The following is a 15704-nucleotide window of genomic DNA, read 5'->3' on the forward strand; positions in this document are numbered from 1 at the left end:
CGGTTAAAAGAAATATTGGTGTTATTTTGTCACTTATTGGGAGCAGTACGGTAGCTGGAGCCATTTACTTCCAGTCTTTGTGCTAAGCTAGGCTAGTGGTGGGTTAAGGGACGCACAGAGATGAAAAGGGTATGTGTGTACTTATCTAACTCTGGGGGATATGGTGTATAAGCTAAAGTCTCAAAAAGTCAGCGTGTTCCTTTAAAAGACTACAGTAATCTCATATACATCTCACGTAGTTTTATTGCTGTCTTCAAATATTCACTGTCAGAAAAAATGTATAAAACTGTACCTTTTCTGTCACTGGGGTGGTACCATAAAAGGTTAATTTCTGTACATTAATGGGTATACAACACATTGAAATGTTGTACCTTTTGGTAATGTTGTACCATTTTTTTTATTCTTATAGGAAGAGAACAAAATATGATTTCAAGCAGAGCTGTAAATGTGATTTCTTACAGCAGAAGTTGGATGTTCTCCAGTTGGGTGGGGTTCCTCCGGCGTGCAAGCACTGACGTGAGTATTCAGACAGAGTTGAGCAAAGAGAGGAGGTGTTTGTTTCATCAGTCTGACGGTTACACATGTCATTCGCACAAGCCTTGATGTATGGCAAAGGGCTCAGAACCCAGCTACAAGATGACCAGTCTTCATTTTCCAAAATGTCTCCACAAATCTCCTGCTGGAATGAAACAGACATGATACATTTTAAAATCCACGTTCAGTAACAATATTGGAGATTTGGAAATCAAACCCATTGCACTGCTAATACAGTGTTATACTGACAGTTTTTTTTTTTTACTTACGTGTTTTTCACATTGGTCCACCGCATTTTGCCCTTCAACCTCTTCAAAGGGGTCTTCACAAAAATGGTTCGGGTCATGAACTCTGTGCATATTCCCGAACTCGACATAGCCAAGCCTTCGCCCTGTAATACATATAGCAAGACACAAATGAGTTATTTGTGGAATTATTCTGGAAATGCATAAAATGAAAGAAATTAATGACAATGGATATTAGAGTGAATCACCTGAATGGATAAATTCATCATTGAGTGCAATGCCATTAAAATCACCACACAGTCCACAAGTGTGACTGGAATATTTGGAGTCCAGCTCCACCTGAAACAACATTACAACACAGATTTTCAACTACTGTTATTGGATCAGGCAAAATTACTTGATAATATGATCATGTCATGCACTATAAAAAAATGCTTGGTTATTTTCAACATACAAAGAGACAAACCAAGCCAATGGGTTAAATTAACCCAGAAAATATTTGTATCTGACCCAAATCAACCCAGCATTTTTTCAATTACAACCCCACATGTTGGGTTCATAATTTTTGACCCAACACTGGGTTTGAAAACCCAGCTTTTTTTAAAGTGCGGTACTTAAAATAAATACAAAACATTCATAAACATCCTAAAAAATATACAGTAAATGGGAATTTTTACAAGCTAAACATAGTTGCGAATGCTCAATGGTTGTAATAAAACATCCGGTGACAGAATTGCCTTATATAGCAAGATTCGGCTGCCAAGTTGATGTGTTGCACAACATGCAAAATAATTGTCAATTTGCAATGACACTGCTATTTTCAGACGCAACGGTTTCCTCTGGCGTAAGCTAAAGTGATACAACAACATTTGGGCGAGAACCTCCTGTTGAAAGTAACGTTACCAAGACTGAATCATCTCTGTTCCACATGACAGTGATGCCAAGCTTGGAATAGAGTTTGGTGTAAATCGGATTCTTCTCCACGAGGATTCCTGCGACATGGATGGGTAGTGTTACACTGAATGTGGAGAAAACAAAAAAATTATATGAGACAATGCAATGCTTTTGCTGTATGCAAATAAGCATCACTTCAAGTCACCAGAGTCTTACTTCATTTCATTGACCGTCACCAGGTCCTCTGTCATTACCACGGCAATGTCATTTATAGTAACCGACAGTCTGCTGATCTTTGAATCTTTGGGTTCTTGGGTTCTCTTCACGTAAACCGAGAACTGGCGAATGAGGCTATGACAGTCGGACACCAGGTTATATTCACACGTGCCTTTAAACTGATAAGTCTCTCCGTCAAATGTCTTGAAGTGGAAGTTACCCCACATGCTACAGATAGTGTTCACATGGTTACTAGCATAGACTGGGGAAAAAAACAAAAATATTAAATATTAGTACGCTCAAAAACATAGTTTGTTCAATCAACTTAATTCAATTTAAGGGATACTCCAGGCAAATATAAAAAATACCCCATGATTAACCTGCCCTCAAGCAATCCGAGATACATATCCATCATCTTTCAGGTGAACACATTTGGAGTTACTAAATTTCTTTGCTCTTCCATGCTTTGTAGCGGTAGAAAAAAGGGATCAGGGAACAACATATATTTCAAAGTTTATCATCTAAAATAACTAGTTTCCGGTATTGACGCCATCTTGGACTCACACGATTCAAAAGAGTCACTGCACAACATACCTATGGCAATAAACGTTCACTATGCTAAAACTTATCATGTTAAATCCATGGTGAGTCCAAGATGGTGCGTTTACCAGAAGCTACACTGCAAAAAATGATTTTCAAGAAAAAAAATGTCCTAATATTTTTGTCTTGTTTTCAGTAAAAATATCTAAAAATTCTTAAATTAAGATGGTTTTTCTTGATGAGCAAAATGACCCAAGAAAATAAGTCTAGTTTTTAGAAAAAAATTTAAGTGATTTTGTGCATAAAACAAGCAAAAAAACTGCCAATGGGGTAAGCAAAAAAATATTGAAAATTTTTCATAAACACTAAATTCAAGAAAAGTTCAATTTTATCATTTTGGTCTAAAACCTAGACTTATTTTCTTGGGTCGTTTTGCCCATCAAGAAAAAGCATTTAAATTTAAGAATTTTTAGATATTTTTACTGAAAACAAGAAAAAAATACAAAGAATTTGTTTTTCTTGAAAATAATTTTTTGCAGAGTTATTATTGTTTATTAAGTTTGAAATATGACTATTTTTCTTACAAAATCACAACGATTACTCGCAGAAGACCTTAACTCTTTGGAGCCATGTGGATTACTTCTGTGAAGGATAAATGTAGTTTTTTGGGGTTTAAAGTCAAAAATCGTTCCCTGACCACTGTTTCTATCATTATACGCTTGGAAAAATCAAGGACATTTACTAAAATAACTCAAAGTTTGTTCGTTTGAAAGATGATGGACATATGTGTCTCGGATGGGGTAATTTTGTTTTTTGACAGGAGTATCCCTTTAAGGAAAACCTTTTCACTCAACTAGTTTAGGTCTGTACAACAAAAATAGAAGTTCATTTAAACAAATAATCCTTTGATACACCAGATTAATTAATTTAAATTCGTTGGTCAATAAACTTACTTCAGTAAACGTTTTCACACAATTTATTATGGTCTGTTCAAGATGGACAAGCTCATTCAAACAAACAATATGTTATTGAATCAACTTGATAAATGTCAGTTTAAGTATCATACAGATTAGAATAAGCACATGCTAATATGAGTAGACTGATCTTCACACTGGCATTGACACAATATGACACAAATACTTTTAAATCTCTATGACGAACATTAAATACTATAAGGGCCTTCTTTTTACTTAAAAATGCATAAAATAACCTTTCATTTTAAAAATGACTCTCCAAATGCAGTTGCATGTTGGGAAATACAGATCTTCTGCTCATTTAGTAATATCAACAAAAAACATAAATGCAGTAATAACACAAAATGATTAAGTTAACTTTTACAAATTCAAGTGTGTTGAACATAATAAAAGTAAGCAGGGACAATTTTGCTTTAAATCATGGTGCATTTGTTTGTTTAACTGGTCAAGGTTTCTTGGTTATTTTCAATCCAGCTATGGAAAAACCCAGCCAATGCGTTAAATTAAATCAGATAATGTTTATATTTGACTCAACAATGGGTCAAAACAACCCAGCATAGGTTCAATTACAACCCATTAAGTTGAGTTCGTCTTGCTGGAAAATAACCCAGTATTGTATTTTTATTTTATTTAAGATTACATCATCGCATCTGTTCCAGAATTGGGCAAAATTCTGAATTTGGCTTCTTGTTAATGTATAAGTTAAAATTTAAACTGAACTGACAGCTGCCCACATGCTTTTTTGTAAATTGTATTGAAAAATTTGACTAAACTGCAATTTAAGAAAATCCAACACAGTGACTACACAAATTGGAAGACATTTTTTGTGCTTAATATCACAGAACAATAAATACGTAATATATAATGAAAGTACAGAAATATGAACATCTTTAAAATATAATTTTAGATCCATCAGTTAAAATAAAAATATTTTAACATTAAAGATTCAATAAATATAAATCCTTGCTAAATATTTTTTGACACATGCAGCATTTAGGTTCACTGGCCTTTATCATACTGTACAAAATTTGCTCTAGTTATGCAGATGTTTGCTAGTAAATTACTGTAGATTTACGTTTATGTTATTTACTGACAAGTGTTCGTTCGAAATTTAAAAAAAATAAACTTTAACAAGTCTTTGTCTTTACAGAATAAAACTATAAAATAACAGCCTTATGCAAAGCATTCTGGGAAACAGAAATTCTCTTTTTTTCCGATATTGGATCTCAGAATTGTGTTTTTTTTATTATTATTCTGTAAAGACAAAGACTTGTTCATGTTTAATGCTCATTTAGCTCTAAACAAACTGTTGCCGGTAAATAAAATACATTTAAATCTACAGTAAGTTACTGGCAAACATCTGCCAATAATACTGTAATTTCTACAGAAAATTTAACAGCGCAGGCATCAGACCTTAGGCATCCATGCTTGATGAAGATCAAATGACCGAAACGTTACATATTTAGGATTTTATTTTTTAGTAACATTTAAAGGAAGTCATCAATGAAGCTGATATGTCAGATAAAGGGTTCTGTGTTGAACTACAACCGTCATCTGCTGTAAGATAGTTCCTCTTTTATTTCTTGCAGATGCTGATAATACCGATTGAAACACTAAAAATAAAATTCAACGTAATGTCTTATCACTGAATTAATTTCTAATAACATAATACATTAACCAAATAAATGCATTTCTTTTTTTATTTGCTTTTAATTGATGTTGTTAAAGCTTAACCGGTTGTAATTCATTAGGAATGGGTTGAATTCCCATGCAGCGATCTCACACACGCTAAAAAAATTTATCAATCTTGTAATTCACTTTAGGTAAAAGCATCTGTGCATATGTAAATAAATTTAATTTTTTAACATTTTAATTTCAAATCAGCCTTCAGGTGTAGAATTTTGAGCCAAAATTTTGTTAGTGGTGGAAATGTACACCAGTTTCAATTCAATTGATTTAACTTCAAATTAGTAGTGTCTTAAGATGTTTCTGATTTTTGTTAACCCTAAAATAGTTTAAAGTGATATATTTAACTATTCGCACAGATTTGATCAAGCACTCATAAAGCATTTTTAAGAAACTGGTTATTTATATACAGGAGGTTATTGACTCTTACCCCTCTTTGCATTAACCAGGGTGCCACAGGTGAGAACCAGCAGCAGTATGCAGAGTGCAGATGTTCTCCACTCCATAGCTGAAGGTAAAATGGGGTCTACAGGAGCTCCAGTGGTGTCTGATTTATCTGTTCAGATCACCTTTTATACTCTTTCTCATTCTTACCTCATACCCCTGCAGGGAGGGTCTGATAGTCTTCCTTCTGTGTTGTATACTGTGAAAAAAATCAACCTAGTATTACAAAAGTACAGTGTGTGCATTAGTGTGGGATGTACTTATGGCTCTTTAAACTATGAGACAGATTTATTGACATTTATTACATGAAAACGATAACATTAATGGCATGGTTTTTTAATAGTTTCTGTATACTTATAGGATTAGTAAAAATAATATTTTAATGCTGTAATATACATTATTGATTAATAAATCATTTACCAGCAGATTTGAGAAATGATGCACTATTTAGAAAGGCCTACTGATGAAAATCATTGGTTAATAATTAGTCTTAAGCGTACAGGTTCATACATAAAAGTACAAACCTTTAATTACAAAAGTTTATGATCACAAATGTGAAGTATTTGAAGTTAATCAGCATTGATACTGTATAGGAATTTTAAGATCTTTTAGATTTTGGGTAAATGTTATTTAGTGCTGTAATGACGTTTTGATCGCGTGTAAAGTTTGAACGTCCGGCTTGTGATTTAGATAATCGGACGCTGAGCATCATCGCAGGCACACAGGCGTGTCTTAGGCTTCTGTATGCCACCTGTCTCAAGAATTAAAACAAACTGATCATTAACCATCTGCCAACATTTATATCCTGAAGATTTTTGCAACATGTGTTGCAATCAGAAAAGGTTATTTAAGGGTGTTTGGCACCTTGGTTTCTGTGGAAAACTAAAATAATTTTAATAAAAGATGCTTTTGTTTTATCAAAGCTGATTTAAGACTAGTATTTTGTTTCGTATATGCACACAATGAAAAAAATGTGTACTTCTCTCACTCGTGTAAGGCATAATTTTCTAAAAACAGAATTGTGTAAGATAACTGCTGTAAGATATCTGATAAAGTAACACCCACATGTTCCAAGTTCAAAAGTTCCTAAAAGTTCATTCATTTCAAAACAGGCCATTTTTATTAAACACAACTTTTTATAAGATAACATTTGGTTATGTTTCCCATTGCGATTGTTGGTTTACAAACATTTTTTTAACCTTAATGTTTTAAAGCATACACTGTAAAAAAATCCGTAGAAATTACAATGTTATTGCAGCTGGGTTGCCGGTAATTTAAATGTAATTTAAATGTATGTTATTTACTGGCAAGGGTTTGTTCAAAGTTAAATAAATTTGAAATATTAACAACTCTTTATCTTTAAAGAATAAAACTATACAATAACAGCCTCATGCAAAGCATTCTGGGAACCAGAAATCATCATCAACCTTTTTCTGTTTTTTTGCTCCAGATTTTGTTTCCCAGAATGTTTTGCCTGATGCCGTTTTTTTAGTTTTACTCTGTAAAGATAAAGACTTGTAAATGTTTAATGTTCATTTAACTTTGAACAAAATGTTGCCAGTAAAAACATAAATGTAAATCTACGGTAAGTTACCGGCAACCCAGCTGCAATTTCTACGGAATTTTTTTACAGTGTATGTATTAAATACAAAAACCTCAATATCTGCAGTCAACAAATCCATGCATGTATGAAGCTGAAGGAAAGATGAGAACATAGAAGAGTAAAACATAATGTGTGCGTTTGGGTGTTCTTGTGTAAACATTTCTTTTATTACTTTTATTATTATCTGTTTTTGTATTTACTTTAAATATATATTGTATATAGGCCTTATCTGTTGTTTGTTATTTCATTATGTGCACATGATTTCGTACAGTTTTCATTCTCTTATATAAATATTCTTTATATAGTATAGCATTCTTTAAATGTGTTAATTATGTTAAATGTATGTAACTTGTGCCTGGTTTCACTTACAGGGCTTAAATAAGGCAGGAGTAAGCCTTTGTTAAAATAGGACATTTAAGTGGCTTTTATAAATGTATCTCAGAAAAACAATATTGGTGTGCATCTTGAGGAAAAACAATGGCACTGGTATGTTACGTTTGTTTGTTTTTTTTTTTTTTTTTGTTCAGTTAACACCCTTTAACTGTCACCCCCTCCCTCCTGTTTTTGAGTTGGATGGTGAAAAGTTGATGTGCATCTTTTTTTGGTCTAGAAGCCTAATCTTGGTCTTTTTTTAATTTAATGTTTATCACTGAAGTGTGTGGAGGTAAAAATATTTAACAGAAAAATTGTAGTTTAAATGTATTTTAATAAATAAAAATAATGCAATAACATATAATTTTTTAAAATAAAATTATAAAAATGTAAATATTTCACAAAAGTAATAATGTAAACATGAAGCCATAAGTCTCAAGCAGTTTTGATCCAAATTTCAAGTTAAAATCACAAAAAAATGTGGTTTGACACTTTTAGTGGTTTTACCATCAATGGCCACTAGGTGTCAACAGTTTGCTGCATACTCTTGTCACAAATTAATAAATTACTGTCACTGCATTATTATTACTGCTAAAACATGAAAACTACATTCTTAGAGCTTTCCTAAGATGCATAGTTTGTCAATATTTTTGTAGATTTATACCAGGATATAATGTTAAGAAAATATAAAATTAATATGCATTCTTATGGGGGGGGCATGTAACAAAAAACTGTCATTATATTATTTCTATCATCAGATGATCTTAAACATAAAAGCTTTCCAGTGATATATTTTTCAAGATTGTTTAGGTTTAGAATAGGGTATTAGTGCTAAAAAACAAATTGGGTCCAGCTGTGGCACTGTGACATTTTAAAAACAGACTCTCACTACGTCATATCTTTCCCAACATGGTGATAAAATATGAAAACTACACTCTTAGAGTTTTCTAACAATGATATTTAGTTTGTCAATATTTTTAGGTTTACATAGGGTATTAGTGTTACAAATAAATATCAACAACATGGGCCCACCTGTGCACCCATGGCATTTTAGAAAATGACTCTCACTATCTACTCATAATGACTTTCACAAAATCCTGATGATAAATGAAAACAACACTCAAGCTTTCAAATGATATATGGTTTGTCATGATTACATAAGAATTCACATGCAAAACACTGAAGAACACTGTAGGCGTCTCGCTGACGGTGACATTTAGCAGGATATAAATGTTTTGAGGCACATTCTCTTCATAAATGAATCAATTAGTCTCCCTACATAATTTACTTAATAAAACACTGTTGAAATGTGTATTTTAGTAATTTCTAATGATATAGGGGCACTTTCCCAGACAGGGTTTAGATTAATCCAGGACTAGGCCTTAGTTATTTTAGGACATTTAAATAGTTTTTACAAACAAACATTACAAAAAACAATACTGGTGTGCATCTTGAAAAAAACAATGGCACTGATATATTTTGAAGTGTCAGGGTGTGGTGATGAAGGAAGGTAGGATGAAGACGATGGAAATAAACTTAATGATGCTTTTAATAATATAACATAAACTGGAACATACACTATGACTATGAGAAATTCAACATAGGCATAAACAAACATTAACAATGACCAACAAAGTGAGGAGGACAAACAGAGTATAGACGGTTTCAGCGGTAACAATATTAACAAGCTGCTGTCGCCGTCCGCATGTAACTTCCGGTAAACTCCGCTAAGAAAAAAATAACAATAAAGTTTTTTAAACATAGTTTATTTATATAACAAGCAAAATAAACAACACAGATTACCTAGGAAACCAAAACATTTGTTTTTTTCGACGAGGCATTTGATCAAGAGATCAGTTTAGTAACTAGTCAGACCATTAAACAAATGAAACCGGAAGTAAAGTTCCGATGTCTATACATAAGAGCCGTTTCTCAAAACCAAGTACGCCGAACTCGGACTTGTGTCCTTCGTAGTTCGAACTTGTAAGTTCAGACTCGGAAGAACGAACTCCTGACGCGAAATGCATTCTGGGAAACTTCGCTGTCATAAGTCCACACAAGTCTCCTCTGATGCATCCTCGAAAAAATGGGCGGATCAAGAACACATCCGGGGATTTTATGTGAACTTGGGCTTGATGCGAACTTTGAATTGGAACAGTACTTGGGCCGCGACTGATGACGTTTCACAAGTCCACAAGAACACAAGTACAGACAAGAACGCATATTGAGAAACGGCTATTGAGAAACGGCTAAGGTAACTGATGAGGATTGCTGGCAGGTGTGACAATTATAATGACGATCAGGTGAGGGAGAGAGAGGGATCATGGGAAATGAAGTCCAGATAGTGAATACAGGGGAAAAACATGAGGGCACAGAGAATGGGGTTGTGACAGGGGGTGAGTAAATTATTGGGATTTTTTAAGAAAGTGGAGTATTTCTTTAAGTGGGGTTCCATTCAAATGTCTCTAGATTAGGCTTAAGCATTGTGTGTGAAACCAGGCCTTATCTTAAATGTCAATATTCAACTGAGGATATGCTCTTAAATGGGTCAATGACAAAACAAGCTCCTAAACACATATGTTTAAAACAATTTTTTTTAAAGGAATGTAATGCAAAGTTTTGAGTCAGTAACAGTATTTTTTTTAAATGTTTTTATTATTGAACAACATTTCAGTACATTTAAATTATTTTTTTTCACAATATTTTTAATATCCCATTCAAAAAAGTCAGGTGGTACAACCAATCATTGTGCTTTGTTGACGGCAGAGGATCCAAATTCAGTCTAGTTTTAATGTAAAATCCAAAACTCAGGGAAAAAAACAGGAACACGGGAAACAAACAGCAAAACAATTAAGAGCAAATATGCATATATTCAAACATTAAACAACTAAGAAGGCAACATACACCATGGATCTACAACCCTGTTCCTGGATGGCACCTGTACTGCAGATTTCAGCTCCAACCCTAATCAAACACACTTGAACCTGCCAATCAAGTTGTTGAGACAGATGTGTTGGAGTAGGGTTGGAACTAAAATATTCAGGACAAGTGCGGGGACATGGTTGGAAACCCATGATATACCTACCCAATACACAAACAAAACCAATATCATACAGGAAACAATGAATAACCATGACAACAGATCAGGGGAATGGGTGTGACCATGTCCATAGTAACAAACGATGGGAACAACCAGAATACATAAAGGAGCTCAGAAAAGCACAAAAGAATGTCCACAAACATGATTTCAAAATAAGAGTTCACAAGGACCACAAGACAGGATCATATAACATTGTCTATTTGCACTCCCTGTGTCATGCTGATTGTTTATTTGATTGTAGCATTTAAAATTATAATTCTGAAATTTGTTTAAAAGCGTAAACTTCACCAAAACTCTCAGAAAAGGTACATGAAGGTACAAAAAGGTTGTCACTGGGGTTGTACCTTTTCAACAAGTACACTTTTGGTACATCCTGTTACCTTAAAGGTACATATCTACCTGAATGGTACATATTATGAACTTTTTAAAGGTACCGTCCCAGTGACAAAAAGATACGACTTCTGTACCTTTTTGTGGGAGTGCATGAAACTAACAAATGAGAACTACACATTTTAGGACAATAATTAATAAAAGTATTATAAAAAAATTATAGACAACCTTATAGCTTGCATTTATTAAAACTCAAATTATTAGCTAAATTATTAGCTTATTAAAATGATTTAGCCTAATGTTTTAGGACATTCATAGCAGTTGCACTTGACTTTCTGGTTGCCCCATATGACCTTTGCAATGACTTTACATTTAACAGACTTCTGCTTGGATGCTGGTTTAAGCATTTGCCTGTGATATCGAATGCATGAAATACTTTTTAAATACAATTAAAATGTGTTTGATAAAATAGCATTTTTTTCTACTTTTACATTGGTTGTACCACCTGACACAGAAAGTCTACCGGCCTACCCATTACTTAAGTAACATTTTTTTTTTCAGTATTTGAGAAAGTTTTTAACTTTTCTTTCAGCCATAAAGACCATGTTGGGTTTACTGGATGACGTGATATCATTATGGTTTATACTTGTTAACAACTTCTTAATAACTAGAAAACCTTGACATTTGAGAACATCCAAATTGTTGGACAAAAGTTTTTTTGGACATCCCAACAACTACTGATGTTTGTGAAATTTGTTTATAGGAAAGGTTTTAAACATAAAATAAAGCCAAAGTATATTAATTTGACAATTTACATTTATTCAAGAAGTTCCATTTTAGATTCCACAAATAACAATTTCTTGCTTACTTTTAATGGTTTAAAGAACCTACACTGTAAAAAATAATACGCTGAATTTACTAAAAAATATAGTGCATCATTTTTGCGTCCCTCTTATTAAGCAAGTTTTACATGTAATTTTAAGCAATTTTAGCTAAAAAAAATTAGTCTGTAGAGCTTAAATTTATTGGTTGGTGTGACACAATATTTTAAGGTATTTTTACCACTGTATTTTAAGTTATTTCTACTATTAAAGTCTTGTTTATACCATTACAACTTAAAATAACACAGTACTGATCATTTACATCTAATTTGTAATACATTAACTATAAGAAAAGACACAAGACAGTAAAAATTCAAGGATTTTTTTAATTGCATGTGTTAACAATTTTTTTGTAGAAATATACATTATTCATGTGACTTTGTTTTTGTACAAATGCAATTCTCAGTCACACATGAATCGATCAGGGTATTTATTACTACTGTAGTCTGTTTCCTTTAGAATATTCGGGAAAGCATCTTCTTCCTGTTTTTCCGACTGTGTCCTGACTTACTGGGCGAGTAAAGTGTGTTAAACTCATAGGCAGCCCAGTGTTTATTATCTGTCACAGTGAAAAACAAGCAAAAGGTTGACTCATTAGACATTAAGTCAATTCAGACACTCCTTTGTAAACTCAAATATCATAATATACTGATACTAGTACAGCCATCCAAGAATCTTCAAGCTCTTCTATAGCTCAAGAGCCACTCCAAAGACAAACATTGTGTATAGACATCTTCACTTTTATATTGGCACTGCAGACTCAAATGTTGACAATCTTGAAGAAACAGCTGTTTCTCAGAAATGCCTTAGCTTGAAACAGGGCTGTTGGTAAAGGGAGGAAACAGAAGATAAACCTTAACTGGTGTAGTGTGCCAGGTTTATATTGACATACTGGGTTGTGACATTGATGTGTATGCAGGATAAGTCAAAGCTGGAATACAGAGACATATTCATTGTAAGTTACAAATAACAAAAATATAGACAACCTAACACCAACAATTATCAGTTTTAAAGAAATTGTCATTCATACTGTCACTTTGTTCTAAACCTGTATGTATTCCTTTTTTCTGTGTTAAACACAACAAAGATAATTCGATAAATAATGGTAACCGCAAAGATGAAAGCACCCAATGACTTCCACAGATACAACTGAAGTCAATAGGCAAAATGAACTGTACATATACCTTCGTTTATCAAAATATCTTCTTTTGTACAGAAGAAACTCATGCAGGTTTAGAAAAAATTTGTAGTAAGTAAATGATGAGAATTTTCATTTTTGTGTAAACTATCTTTTTAATTTATATCCATACAAAACGCTTTTCACATTTTTGCATTGTTGCAAAGCAACTCTACAGAAAACACATTTTGTAGAGCTTACATGAATTTTTTTTTTAATAGAGAAAAAGTTGCAAAAATATCATGAAATGTACATTACTTACTGTAAAAAGTGTCTGTAGGATTATATACTTATAGGATTATATAATATCAGAGAATACTTCTCTTAATACATGACATAAGTCTCTCAGTTAGCAAGCCAAAGGCAACAGTGGCAAAGAACCAAAACCTAATTTACCGTGAGACACAAGCATTTCAGCCATTCACACGATCGCACACAGAGTAGAAGATGAAAAGAAAAAGATACGATAAATGTGGTAACCCCTTTATTTTGTAAGCACTTCGATTTTACAATTCATTGACGAAATCAAAGACAATAAGTGCTGATGATGGGTAATTTTGCCAAATTCGTGCTAAATTATTATTGATTCGGTCAAAACCACAAAAACTGCTTTGCAACCAGAAGCTTTAACCGACCTGAAACTAAGGAAAGTAGTAGAGGCTTTCTGAAATTAATGAAAGGATGTATTTGCCTTGCCATCAACACAACACATGACACCATTCATAAGCTGAAATGTGCTTGCTCTCTCTCTCTTTCTCTCTCTCTCTCTCTCTCTCTCTCTCTCTCTCTCTTTCACACACACACACACACACACACACACACATTTCTTTTTCATTTTGATCCATTTGAAAATTGGTTTGGGAATTGGTTAGGGCAGACAGGCCACTTCTAGAAACACCTGAGTGGCCCCTCCCCTAAAAGATGTAATCTCATTTCAAACTTTTACAGTTTTTCTGATTTGCTAAAACACATTTTTGAAACCATTACTCATTTTCTCAACATCTTAAACACAAATCCAAATTCTCAAACTGAACAATTCCTTCAAAACCATTTCACCTGTACTGGTACTTAAAACCAAGCTTTCAGATCGTACACACATAAGTCTATAATATAAAACACTAGAGAGCATCCATTAGACACTACCTTAAAAAATGCAAAACACAACATCCAGGACATCTGCTTACAGAAAAATACATATTTATTACATATAACACCACACTTGAAAAATACTGTTAAAAATCTGTATACTGTAATCACAAGTTTATTTCAGAGAATATAGTGAAAAGTTTACTGTAAGTATTGCAAGTAATAGTACGTTTTTAATATTACTGTATAAGCAAGCAGGACTTGTATTTTGTAAAAAGTCAGTAACTGCAAATTTTGCCAATTTGCATAATCTCTGGTGTCTTGTTCTTTCTCATGATCTTCATCTGTTTCCAATCCACACATCTGGTAAAAAAAATACCATTAGACAAAAGTGTGTACAATTTTTGATTTGTTGTGTTTGCTCGATGACAACTGTGTCCTAGTTGTGTTCAACTTTTGCCTGCCTGTGTAAAGCATTTATAAAACAAGTGCATTGCGGTGTAAAATGTTTGTTTTAGTGAGAAGTTTGTGTTTAGAGTTTTGCAAAAAGATTTGACAAATAGGTTTAGGCCACTATGAATTTGGTTTAAAGATTGGGGTTTAGTGTTTTGGCAATTCAGAAAAACTGTAATATAACTTGAGAGCCCTGCTTCAACGGTGTAAAAAAGTAGACTCACTCAACCGGTAGTGCTACTTTTTCTATATGGCAGTATAACATCAGGCTTCTACATATAAGATGAATACTGTTTGTTGAAGCGCACACACGCACTTCGAGGTCATACACAGGAAGCAGTCAAGCAGACAAACAAATTAGTAAATTGAAGAACGTCCTTTGCTGTTTGATTTGTGACAATCTTGTTAATCTTTTGGCCTGTCTGCATGTGCCTTATTAATATTGACATGCAAAAGTAGTAAACTTGAACTTTGAGTGTGTACATATTATAATGTAATGTTAGTTCCTGTATCACCTTTTAAATGTATAGTGACACGTGTGGGGCATTGCTAGACGTCATCAAGTCTGGTTTATTTAAGTTATCTGAGCATTACATTAAAAAACTCTCTTAAAAAAAACGACTCCGGTGCACCCACGTGGACTCGCATCAAGCGATCAAGGGTCCCTAAAGTCTGCACTACATGATGTCATCAAAGAGTGGACTCTGAGGAGGACCACAAGTCCAGAGTGTGCCATTTGGGACAGGGCCATAGAAAGAAACTTTATGCAAATTATGAGCGGAGCGACTACCAATGAGAACGAAGCAGTGGAGTTCACATTATCCATCTCTCGATAGTTACTGGAGTGGACGTTACTTCCTTGTTTATGACAACCAGACATAGAAATGCCTCTTTTGAAAGAGACGAGTGACACACAGCTACAAAGTCACTTATAATGTGAATGTACCTTAAGGATTTGTGGACCTCCTCAGAGTCCACACTTTGATAACATCATGTAGTGCAGACCTTAGGGACCCTTGACGCGAAGTCCAAGAGGGCGCACTAGAGTCGTATTTTGGGATAGACTGTTTTGGGACATCAGTGTGAACTCCTCCCTTATGTTGTCTGATTGATCTGATTGCTCTTTTGCAAGTACTTCTGGGTTGGTAAAGTGCGTGGAGCCTTCTACA

The 15704-nt window shown here is 33.6% G+C and overlaps 1 protein-coding gene across 1 annotated transcript in view; it reads right to left on the reverse strand.

Moving 5' to 3' along the window:
- The window catches only part of muc2.1 (mucin 2.1), a 31022-nt gene extending 25427 nt beyond the window's left edge, over positions 1-5595 (reverse strand). The window contains exons 1-6 of the mRNA XM_073813406.1: positions 5520-5595; positions 1890-2151; positions 1683-1797; positions 1028-1118; positions 804-925; positions 460-679 (exon numbers count right to left, since the gene is read on the reverse strand). Of these exons, the coding sequence (XP_073669507.1) occupies positions 460-679; positions 804-925; positions 1028-1118; positions 1683-1797; positions 1890-2151; positions 5520-5595 (886 nt within the window). The remainder of the gene's footprint in view (positions 1-459; positions 680-803; positions 926-1027; positions 1119-1682; positions 1798-1889; positions 2152-5519) is intronic.
- Between the last annotated feature and the right edge of the window lie 10109 nt (positions 5596-15704).

Source organism: Paramisgurnus dabryanus, chromosome 23 (genome assembly GCF_030506205.2).
Source record: "Paramisgurnus dabryanus chromosome 23, PD_genome_1.1, whole genome shotgun sequence".
NCBI classification, from domain to species: Eukaryota; Metazoa; Chordata; class Actinopteri; order Cypriniformes; family Cobitidae; genus Paramisgurnus; species Paramisgurnus dabryanus.